General features: G+C 38.4%; 1 protein-coding gene across 32 annotated transcripts in view; it reads left to right on the top strand.

Moving 5' to 3' along the window:
• SLMAP (sarcolemma associated protein) overlaps positions 1-12142 on the top strand; it is a 145586-nt gene that overhangs the window by 112760 nt on the left and 20684 nt on the right. For all 32 annotated transcript variants that reach the window (XM_047691343.1, XM_047691354.1, XM_047691268.1 and 29 more), the window contains 2 exons: positions 2104-2184; positions 2467-2526. In XM_047691343.1, the coding sequence (XP_047547299.1) occupies positions 2104-2184; positions 2467-2526 (141 nt within the window). The remainder of the gene's footprint in view (positions 1-2103; positions 2185-2466; positions 2527-12142) is intronic.

Genomic DNA, 12142 nt, shown 5'->3' with positions numbered 1-12142 from the left:
ACATTCAGAAATGTCTGATTATAGCACACTGAATGCACCAGAAGTCATAGATTGGATTCCCATGGGTCTCTATGGTCAGTGACTCCATTTCTAATCTAAGCTGTGTCTCTCTCAGCAGTTGGCCTGGACTTCGACTAGAAATGGCAGTGAGAAAAGAAGCAAAAGGCTTCTTGTAATCTATCACCTATTTTACAAATTAAGCCACACATTCTAGGGATGTTCTTAATGGAATAGCTGTAAGAAGTTATATTTTAATATTGTATTAATATATTTTAATATTAATTAATGGTTTTAGTTTCTGATCACTTTTAAAATGGAAGATATCTCTCTCTCTCTCTCTCTTTTTTTTTAAAGATTTTATTTATTTATTTGACAGAGAGAGAGATCACAAGAAGGCAGAGAGGCAGTCAGAGGGGGCAGGAAGCAGGCTGCCCACTGAGCAGAGAGCCTGATGCAGGGCTCGATCTCAGGACCCTGAGATCGTGACCTGAGCTGAAGGCAGAGGCTTTAACCTACTGAGCCACCCAGGCGCCCCTGGAAGATATCTCTTGATTTAATTGGCTATAAAACAATATATATTAACAAAAATTTTCAAATAATGTATGACAGTATGAAGTTAGTATCTGCCATGTCCCAACCTCCAGAAATGACAGTAAGTACCTCTGTTGTGGATCCTTCCAGGCTTGAATAAATATGTACAGCTGAAAATTCATAGCTAAATATATAGCTATTTTCAATCTGGAGTCATACTATACATACTGCTCTTTAACAGCCTTTATTTTTACTTAATAGTAAGGAATATATCTTGAGTATTTTCAATTCCATAATGAACAATGCTGCAGTGAACATTCTTATATAATTTAAGTTTTTGACGTTTGTTACCTCAAACAACAGCTATAACATTATAAAAAAAATCATATACTCAGAGAATTTATAATCTAACTAAAGAAATAAGATACATAAATATACATAGAATGATATAAAATAGGTTATTAATTATAAAATCATAGGACACAGAGAATATACAGTAAAAAGGAGCAGCGTGCTGGAGAAATGAAGACTCCTTAAAGGTGGTAGGGCTTAAGCTGTATCTCACAGAATGAATAGGCCAAGCAGAGAGAATGGTCATTGAGTTTAGTGAAATACCAATTCAAGCAAAGAATTGGAGATGATAGTGAGCCTGCATATCTCAGCCCTGTAAAGAGGCTAGCCTGACTGAAACAGAGCTCATATGTGAATTAATGTAGGGACCAAATTATAGCTAAATCCTGGCATGTAAAGTTTGGCTTAGACCTAGTGGAGAATGGGGAGATGCTATAAGATTTGGTGAGAGAAACGACCATCACTCTAAATGCTATTCTAATGCATGCCATAATACATGCAGGTGTACAATTATAGATAAGAATCTACAGCCTAATTAATTGCCAGTCATCTTTAATAAATTGCCGGGCTTATAGTTAAGAGTTTTGAGAGCAACTTGTTGAAAACGAGGCCTAGGATGCCTTCATTGGCTCAGGCAGCGCACCACTTGTAAATAATCACAAAACTTCTTTTTTAAAGTCTTTCTCGGTGTGCTTCAGGTACAGTTATATTTTTTTAAGATATAAAAGGCTGTTGCTTTTCTTGTTTTAAATGTCATTTTTATAATAGTTGTGATTTTAGAGTCTTATATAAATATAAATATTACTGAGTATAACTGTTGCTAAGGCAACCTAACTAGTGTTTTTATATAAAAGAGCCATTTCCTTGCATCGTCTTCATACAATGTCCACATTGTCTTGGAATTTTGCTATATTTGTTGCAGTTCTCTGAATATTTTAGCAAAGCTTGCTTCATTTTTGTTTCTAGTTGGCCAGTGGACAGCCTTGACAAAAGCCCCAGACCTCTGCACAGCAGACATGATCCTCATTATAATTTAATATGAGCCATGTGTAATAACCGGCATTCCATTTTGGACTAGAGTGGTGAAGAAGTCAGAGAGTCAGTGACCTCAGTTAATTTTTAAAGTATTTTGCATATCAGTAGATTTAGAGCACTCAAAGCCTAAAGCAGTTTTACTGATATAGTGGTAATGAGATTCTACTTTCATTTTTTTCTTGGTAGAAAACCAGGCAAAAGCAAAAGAATCTGATTTGTCAGATACTCTGAGTCCGAGCAAGGAAAAAAGTAGTGACGACACTACAGGTAAGTTATAACCTAATGTTTGCAAATCTACAGATGTTATTGTTACTGGCTGAGCAGTTTAGGTGTGCAGGTTAATGTAGGTGGAGATTTCAAAGTTTATGTTTGGGGGGAAAAGCAATCTCCATTTTTGAAGTTTCTCCCTTGAATCTTGGGTATATTGTTAAAATTAATTTCAACTATCCAGATACGATCATTGTATAAGTTTCATTTATTTATTTTGATAGTGATAGCTTGAAGATGGAGCTGATTACTATTTGTAATTATTTTTTTTGTCCCGTGCAGACGCCCAAATGGATGAGCAAGACTTAAATGAACCTCTTGCTAAAGTGTCTCTATTAAAAGGTACTTTAAGATGTTTTTATGAAATTTTATTTTATTTTTTTTTTAAAGATTTTATTTATTTATTTGACAGAGAGAGATCACAAGTAGACAGAGAGGAAGGCAGAGAGAGAGAGAGAGAGGGAAGCAGGCTTCCTGCTGAGCAGAGAGCCTGATGCGGGACTCGATCCCAGGACCCTGAGATCATGACCTGAGCCGAAAGCAGCGGCTTAACCCACTGAGCCACCCAGGCGCCCTGAAATTTTAAACCAAGGCATCAGAATCACCTTTGCCACATGTATAATATGAAGTTTTAAATGTAGTTAAGAGATTAAGACAGGTTGTCGAAAGTAGCAAGAACTAAAAATTTTTTTTTTTAAAGATTTTATTTATTTATTTGACAGAGAGAGATCACAAGTAGACAGAGAGGCAGGCAGAGAGAGAGAGAGAGGGAAGCAGGCTCCCTGCCGAGCAGAGAGCCCGATGCGGGACTCGATCCCAGGACCCTGAGATCATGACCTGAGCCGAAGGCAGCGGCTTAACCCACTGAGCCACCCAGGCGCCCCAAGAACTAAAGTTTAAAAATGTTGGTGTTTGTGTTTGTGCCAGTGCTTCAAACAAAAATATTTAAATTGTAAAATAATTTGCATCAATCAAGGTTTAGAAAGTGGTAAGTGGTAGAACATGATCATACCATCTTTAAGTACAATCATAGTTCCCAGCACTTTTACAGCACTCTTTCTGATCTGCACTCTTCCCAGGTGACCATTCATGTTGATAAGGCATGCTTTTTTTCTAGTATTATAATAGTAATTTTGGTTAATGTTTGCATAGTCCAGAAATCTCATCTGGGAGCATTTCTGATTCTTCTCAGAAATACACTGCTGTTACTGTTTAAAATGTTACTGATGCTGAAAAACTGTGAGAACCCTTAGGCCTTTGTGGGAACATAGAGAAACAAGAGGGAGGTGAATGAGTAATGAGCACCTCTCTTTCGAAAGTAACTGTTTTTCTGGTCTTTTTTACTATAGAAATCTCCCAGAAATCTTTTCAGCCACCAAGTTCAGACTGATTTATAAGTAACATTGATGCTTGTGTTAAATATATTCAACTGTTAATAGTGCTCTTGTGATTTTATAATGTCAGTCTGTTTTGGATTTTATTTTTATCTCATTGCCTACCATAATGCCAGATGTTCAGTAAAATTCAGTTATTGGATGAATTAATAATAGACCTTTTACATCAAAGTTATAAAACTGTAAGAGAATTAGAAAAGTAACACACTCTAGCAAGAAGCTGAAAGTCAGAGAATTCTAGGTTCAATCCTAACTCTGCCATTTATTTGTAATTTTCCCTTCAGCAAATTACTTAACCCCTCTGTGCTTCAGTTTTTTCTTCATTTGGCATATTGAGGCTTATTGTGAAGATTAAATGAAATAATGCATGTAGACCACTTAAACATCATAATGAAGACCCTGCTAATAATAATGATGTTGGTGATTGATAAAAGCAGAACTATTTGTTAAAGGATAGCTTTTCATTAATAAAGTAAAATTGTGGGGTTTATAAAATATATTTCCTACTGTATCTTTTAGGGAAAAGCAGTTGGTGGTGGTGGATCTTTTCCAATTACTAATGTACTTGTTTACTCTGCCAGATATTGGAGAAAACTTTTTTTTTTTTAAAGATTTTATTTATTTATTTGAGAGAGACAGTGAGAGAGAGCATGAGCGAGAAGGTCAGAGAGAGAAGCGGACTCCCCGCAGAGCCGGGAGCCCGATGCGGGACTCGATCCTGGGACTCCAGGATCACGACCTGAGCCGAAGGCAGTCGTCCAACCAACTGAGCCACCCAGGCGTCCCGGAGAAAACTTTTTTTAAGCCTTGAGTCCCACAGGAAGGCTAAATCTGTAAAAGTGCCCATGCTGTAGGCTGAAGAGTCAGACTCAAGGAAAAGGGAATGAGAAGGGGAATTGTGGGAGGGACGAAGACTAGAAAATATAAAATACCTGTGGAAGGAGGGTGGGTGGACGGATGCTGCTAATGATTGCTGTGTGCCATTGATAAAGATTGCTCAGAGTTTTCCAACCTTCCTTGAAGTTGAGGTGACAAAAACAAAAATGGAACCCCCAAACTTGCCTTATGTTTCTATGTGATTGCAACTTTTGTTAGTGAAGTAATGTCTTTACCAACACCCCTTAGAAGATTTTGCAGCTTGATCTTAAGAACAGGCTGCTAAGTCAGTCAGTGATTAGATATAAAGAAAAATCACTTGTTAGAAACAAGGCATATTTGAGGGGCACCTGGGTGGTTCAATGGGTTAAACGTCTGCCTCTGGCTCAGGTCATACTCCTGGAGTCCTGAGATCAAGCCCCGCATCTGGCTCCCTGCTCAGCAGGGAAGCTGCTTCTCCTCTTCTTCTCCCTCTGTAATCTATCTCTCACTCTCTCAAATAAATAAAATCTCTTAAAAGGTGGGGGGCATATTTTAGAAGAGTCTCTAAGAACAGTCACCATAGCCCTAAATGGTTGTTTTTCTATTGTTTTTTCCCCCTTTTTAAAGATTTATTTATTTATTTATTTATTTGAGAGAGAAAGAGAGAGAGAGAGCATGGGCATGAGCAGTGGGGAGGAGGCAGAGGGAGAGAGGGAAGCAGGCTCCCGCTGAGCAGGGAGCCTGATGGGGGGGCTGTATCCCAGGACCCTGGGATCATGACCTGAGCTGAAGGCAGACACTTAACTGACTGAGCCACTCAGGCAACCCTGTTTTTCTTTTGTAAGAATTGTATAAATTCTTAAAAATAATATATTCACTGGCACTTACTAGAAACACTTGGGTTGTGGTTGATTGTGTATGGTTATACATTGTAATCTCTATAATTAGGTTCAGTAGGCTGATACAACTTTTCTCTTAAATGAAGAGTATCAATTATTTGCTACGGTGTTAACCTTGAGAGTTGTAGAAAGTAGCCCCTTTATTTTCCTCCTTGAAACCCCTGTGCCTGACTTCTTGAACCACTATTTTTAAATTTTATTTTCCCTTTTAAAAAATAACCAGTCTTTATTTAGAATTACAGTGTGCTACTTTTCATGTTAGTCATCTAGGATTAGGAAAAGAATCTGAAATAGATTAAACATTCACCATGAGATATAAATAAAATGATGATAGCAATAGTATCTTTTTCCTGAAATATTAATTATGTTCTATTTATGCTATTTTTGACAGAGAAATAAAGGTGTGGCTTGAACCACCTTTAGCCATGCATCTGTTTAAAATATTATTCACATTTACAAGTAAGAATAATGTTTAATGTCAGAATAGCATCTGTCAGGGAGGACTTGTGCAGTTGAACCACAGGTTTTTGTATGCTTAATCACTTCCCCAAAAAAGGTAAAAAGAAAGCTGGAATTCAGTCCAAGTAGTACCTATTTGCAAGTTTGCTCTATTTAAGGAACTGTGCCAGGGACTCCAAAGGTTTCAAACTCTGATAAGACTGTACTTGGGGTTTGAGGAGTTTCTAGTCAAATTGGTGATAGGAGAGGTATAGATAGTAAACTGCTTCTTTGTATTTGTTGCCATGAGGAGTTCAAGAAAGAAAAAAGAATGTCCAGTTTTTGTGTTTCTTTTGTTTATTTTGGAAGAGGGCAGGAAAGGCAATTTGAGCCTTATGAAAGAAGTTATCATTTGAGATGACCCTGAAAGTGTGTCATGCCACCTAAGGCCTATTTAGTGATAACCCTGAATCTGGTTGAGATTCTAGATCCAACTGCCAACTTGCAGGATGTGTAAAGAACTAGACACATATTCTAAATGAAAGTGGTGGGGTTACAACAACAAAATCCAGAAAGTAGAGAATTTTGTAGAGCACACAAGAGTAAATCGCAAAGTTTGTGAGAAAAAAGGAAGGAGGATGGGGAAACCTTCCAATTAAAAGGGATTTAGAAGATGTGTCAACTAAATGCAATGTGTGAACCTTGTTTGGAACACATTCACACAATGCAACTCTAAGAGTTTGAGACAGTGGGAATAATACTAAGTATCTAATACTGATTAGATACTTGATAAAAGGAATTGTTCATGATTTGCAATGGGATAATAGCATAGCATTACAGTTATCTTTTTTTGTTTTTCTTATCTTTTAGAGATGATCTAGATATAGATGGATTTTTTTAAGCAGGTTAAAAGATGATCAAGATACATTCTTAGAAAAAGGAAATAATAAAAACCACAAGCTTAGATAATATGGGTTGGGTTTGACAAATATAATTAAACTATTCACATAATCATTTGAGTGTTTTATTGGGGTAACTCTTTTGGCAGAATTCTGTAGCTTCTGAGTACAGAAATGATATGGTCAGACATGTATTTGGGGGGGATTTTTGAATGAACTGGAATAGGTAGAGGGTGGAAGTAAGGCAACCAGTTAGGAGGCTTTGGTAATTATTGAGACTCTGAGCTAGGACGATTGCTGTGGAAATTTAAACAGAAGAACAAAGTCCAATTTGGATCACTGTTCCTCTGTTCTTTATCATCTTTCCTCTGGTTAGCTTTTCTCAAATCTGTAGGCCTAAGGAACTGAATATGAGAGATAAATGGAAGTTTGATATAAATCCAGCATTTGACATGGAGTTACTGAAAGGATGGTAGTGTTATTAACAAAAAATAGTATTTCTGGAAGAATAGGTGTCCTGGTGGGACAAGCAATGGTTTAAGTTTGACACATTCTTTCTTTTTTTTTTTTTTTTAAAGATTTTATTTATTTATTTGACAGACAGAGATCACAAGTAGGTAGAGAGGCAGGCAGAGAGAGAGAGAGAGAGGAAAGCAGGCTCCCCACTGAGCAGAGAGCCCGATGTAGGACTCGATCCCAGGACTCTGAGATCATGACCTGAGCCGAAGGCAGCGGCTTAACCCACTGAGCCACCCAGGTGCCCCAGTTTGACACATTCTTGAACAGGAAGGGTGACTTGACCAAGGTTCTGGTTTGCCTGGAACCATTTATGTCCATCGTCCCAGCACAATTATTAAAAGTGCTTCCTTTCACATTCAAAGGTGTCCTGGTTGTATTTGTCATCCTAGGGACCAGAGATGCAGTTGGAAGTGCAAGACAGAAAGTAGGACTATGAAGTAATTTTCATTTATTTGAAACATTTATTGACCCAGGAGATACAGAGATAAGACACAGGAGGAGGCTGTAGTCTTCTGGAGGAAAAAGATAGGTGGGTAGTGTAGTAAGTGTTTTAATGGATGTGGTAGAAACTTTGAAGAGCACAGCTAACTTCCTGGCTAAGGGTAGGGATGAAGTAGGGCAGTAGTCAGGATGGCTTCCCAAATGAGGTGGTTAAAGATAAATGAGAGTATGCCAAGAAGGGAAAGGGAGCCATACAGCTCTTTAAAATATTATTTACATTTACAAGTAAGAATAATGTTTAACTAGAGATTTAACTTTAAATTTAACTAGTTAGAATAGCATCTGTGAGGGAGGAATTGTACAAGAACACAAGTGTGATGGAGCACAGACTGTGTGGGACAAATGTGGTGAAAGGTAAGACTTGGTTAGACAGAAAGCAGTAACATGTTTGGGAATTCTGTGACCATGATAGCAGGAGCAATTTATGGAGAAAGAAAAGGACAATGGGATAGGCAGAGGAGCCAACAAAAGAACAAATCGTCAAGAACCTGGCTGGTCAGAAGGAATGGCACAAGGGTGAGAATCGATGGTTAAAGGCTGCTGCTAAAGTTAAATTCATAGTTAGGGTGCCACCTAGGACTGTCTCACATGACTGCACGTACCCATGATGGAAAAATGGTCCTTCTCTGTGATGGTTGTTCTCATCAACCAAGCCTGCAACTACCAGACCTTCCAAAGGGAGGAGTGGTCATAGTAGAAAGAGAGTGCACCCACCAGGCCAGCTGCCTCAGACAGATCACTTCTTTAAAAAAAAAAAAAAAATTAAATTCAGTTAGCCAGCGTATAGTTCATCATCAATTTCAAATGTAAAGTTCAGTAATTCATCAGTTGCATAGAATACCCAGTGCTGATCACATCACATGCCCTCAGATCACTTCTGTTAGTTGATGAGGTAACAGATGGTTACATCAGCCTTCAACAAACATGGACGTGCAAAATAAAACAGGAAGAAGTACTTTGATTTGGCCCTTTCCCAGGTGATTCAGAGTATCTCAACCATGTTTAGAGCAAAGGTCAGAATTTAAGTTAAACCTCCAGTCACTTTTCTGAAGAAGTAATGACACAAAATTCAATTTAAGATATCTTGTAGGGGGGCACCTGGTGGCTCAATGGGTTAAAGCCTCTGCTTTTGGCTCAGGTCGTGTTCCCAGAGTCCTGGGATGGAGCCCCGCATTGGGCTCTCTGCTCCTCAGGGAGCCTGCTTCCTCCTCTCTCTCTCTCTCTCTGCCTGCCTCTCTGCCTACTTGCGATCTCTGTCTGTCAAATAAATAAATAAAATCTTAAAAAAAAAAAAAAAAAAGGTATCTTGTAGGTATTCTGTGTGCCAGGGCTGGTTCATTTAGTGGGATCCTTTTTTTTTTTTTTTTTAAGATTTTATTTATTTATTAGAGAGAGAGAATGAGAGAGAAAGAGAGAGCATGAGAAGGGGGAGGGTCAGAGGTAGAAGCAGACTCCCTGCCAAGCAGGGAGCCCAATGCTGGACTCCACCCCAGGACTCCAGGATCATGACCTGAGCCAAAGGCAGGCACTTAACTAACTGAGCCACCCAGGCGCCCCACATTTAGTGGGTTCTTGTATGGCATGGATCTCTTTATAGAATTTAGCTTTATTCTGAGAAAAGCTGGCCCACGGCCCAGACTGTATACACCAGGCAGTTCTGAGGATATATCATTTATGTTAAGGAGAAAAGAGATTCTGTTAATCTTTTTTTTTTTTTTTTTTTTTTATTTATTTGACAGAGAGAAATCACAAGTAGGCAGAGAGGCAGGCAGAGAGAGAGGAGGAAGCAGGCTCCCCGAGAGAGCAGAGAGCCCGATGCGGGGCTTGAACCCAGGACCTGGGATCATGATCTGAGCCGAAGGCAGCGGCTTAACCCACTGAGCCACCCAGGCGCCCCGAGATTCTGTTAATCTTAACACCTCATCATGGTTCCTAAAAATCATTTATTTCTGTTTGACTTGCACATCTAAATAAAATGATTTGGCTCAGAAAGGCTTTCACTTATCTTCATCTAAACACTTTCCACCCACACTCATCACAACACTTTCCCCAAGATTGTGAAATAGATTGATACAGAGTCCCTTCCCGTGACAAAAGTGAGTACCATGAGAGTAGACCCAAGCCATAGTAAACTAATGCATTTTTCCACATAACCATATGAAATACAACGAGCCTTTGGTTAACCTTAGCACAAAAAGATTTGCTAATTGTTCTTGGATAAAAAAATTTTAGCACTTGGGAAGCACCTGGGTGGCTCAGTCGGTTAAGCATCTGCCTTCAACTCAAGTCATGATCCCAGAGTCCTAGGATTGGGCCCTGCGTCCGGCTCCCTGCTCAGTGGAGAGCCTGCTTCTCCCTCTGCTGCTGCTCCACCTGCTGTGCTCTCTCTCACTCTCGCTCTATCTCAAATAAATAAATTTTAAAAGAAATTAGCACTTAGTGTTCTGAAAAGAGGGTCTGCACACTACTTGATCAGTTTGAATAGTCATTGTATAATAAATTTAATTTGTAAAGAATTTGGTCAATGTCTTCACTTCTATGATCAAACACTATATAGAGTTTGTATGTGCCCATTATTTGATATATGGCATTTTATTTGCTCTAATTAAAATGCTGACCCTTTTTATTATATGGTACAAAAAACTAATTTGCAAATAGTAAGTCCCTGTGTTAGCATGATTTATTAATGCCTTATATTTTTGCCTTTATATATATAAAATATAGATTATATTTTATTTCCTGAAACATTATTACTTACCACAAAATCTGTTCCACTGGTTCTAGTTTAAAAAGCAAGTATTAGTTTTGCTTCACAACATCACTGATCAAGGGAATTGTTCTGCTGCAGACAAGAACTGTCTATTTTCATAGACCTTAAAGGTGGATTATATATGATTCTTCATTTATAAAAGGATCCTCCTCCTCAAAATGAGATAGTTCTCTAGTTATCTTATTAATTCACTTATGATTATTATGTTTATTTTTTAAATATACACATTTTAGATGCAAATCTTTGGTTATCTTGTATACTGATCAGATACTGAACAATTAGAGGACTTGCAAAGAGCTAACTGGTTTGATTGGGTTTGACTGTCAAGCTCTAGAAATCAGGCAAGAGACCAATGTGTGCTGGGAGTTAGATGCACTTGGGGTTAGATGCAGAGACTTCATTCAGCGTGGGCTTTAAAGAATGGGCAGGCTTGGAGGATAAAGGGGATGGCATGAGCAAAGATACATGAGGAAGTAGTCTCATGACTACTTCAGAGCTACTAAGAAGACTAATAGGAATTGAGTAATGGAAAGTAAGTAAATACTGGATTATGGAGAACTTTAAAAAGTCAGATAAAGGGCGCCTGGGTGGCTCAGTGGGTTAAGCCGCTGCCTTCGGCTCAGGTCATGATCCCAGGTCCTGGGTTCAAGCCCCACATCGGGCTTTCTGCTCAGCAGGGAGCCTGCTTCCTCCTCTCTCTCTGCCTGCCTCTCTGCCTACTTGTGATTTCTCTCTGTCAAATAAATAAATAAAATCTTAAAAAAAAAAAAGAAGAGCTAATAAAATACTTATAAAAAAAATAAAAAAAAAATAAAGGGCGCCTGGGTGGCTCAGTGGGTTAAGCCGCTGCCTTCAGCTCAGGTCATGATCTCAGGGTCCTGGGATCGAGTCCCACATCGGGCTCTCTGCTCAGCGGGGAGCCTGCTTCCCTCTCTCTCTCTCTCTCTGCCTGCCTCTCTGTCTACTTGTGATCTCTCTCTGTCAAATAAATAAATTAAAAAAAAAAAAAGTTGTCTGCATTTGTTATAAGAATGAGTCAAGACAGGTTCTTTCCTTTTTTTAATTCAATTATCCAATATATAGTACATCATTAGTTTCAGATGTAGTATTCAGTAATTCATCAGTTGCATATAATACCCAGTGCTCATTTAAATCATTTCTTCATCTAAGTAAGAGATTTGCTTTAGTATTCCAATATAGGATAGAATGCAGAAGGGCAGGCTAGGTTAAGGGCAAGAATTTAGACAGAAATGATTGGGGCTTTGTGGCATTGGGATTGGTAATTTCCAAAGACCTTTTTTAATTATGAAAAATTTCAAGCACAAGAAAAGTTGAAGAGTACCAAAAACACTCATACATGCCCTCCACCTAGATTCAACAATCATTAGTATTTTGCCATATTTCCTTTATTTATATGTGTATGTATGTAGAGATTTTTCTTTTAAGTTTTTATTTTGATACAATTTCAGACTTAAAGAAAAGTTGCAAGAATAGAACAAAGAATCCCATATACTCTTCATCCAGATTCTCTAAATGTTAACCTTTCATTCCATTTGCTGTTACCATTTTATGGATTTGATTTATCCATCTCCCTCTCCCTCCTCCATGCACCTTCCTCCCTATCCCCGAGCCACTGAGAGTAAATTACAGACCTGATAGCCTTTACTCCTAAATACTTAA

This window comes from Lutra lutra, chromosome 1, assembly GCF_902655055.1.
Source record: "Lutra lutra chromosome 1, mLutLut1.2, whole genome shotgun sequence".
NCBI lineage: Eukaryota > Metazoa > Chordata > Mammalia > Carnivora > Mustelidae > Lutra > Lutra lutra.
The sequence above is the reverse complement of the archived record's forward strand: the minus strand, read 5'-3'. Positions and strand labels throughout refer to the sequence as shown.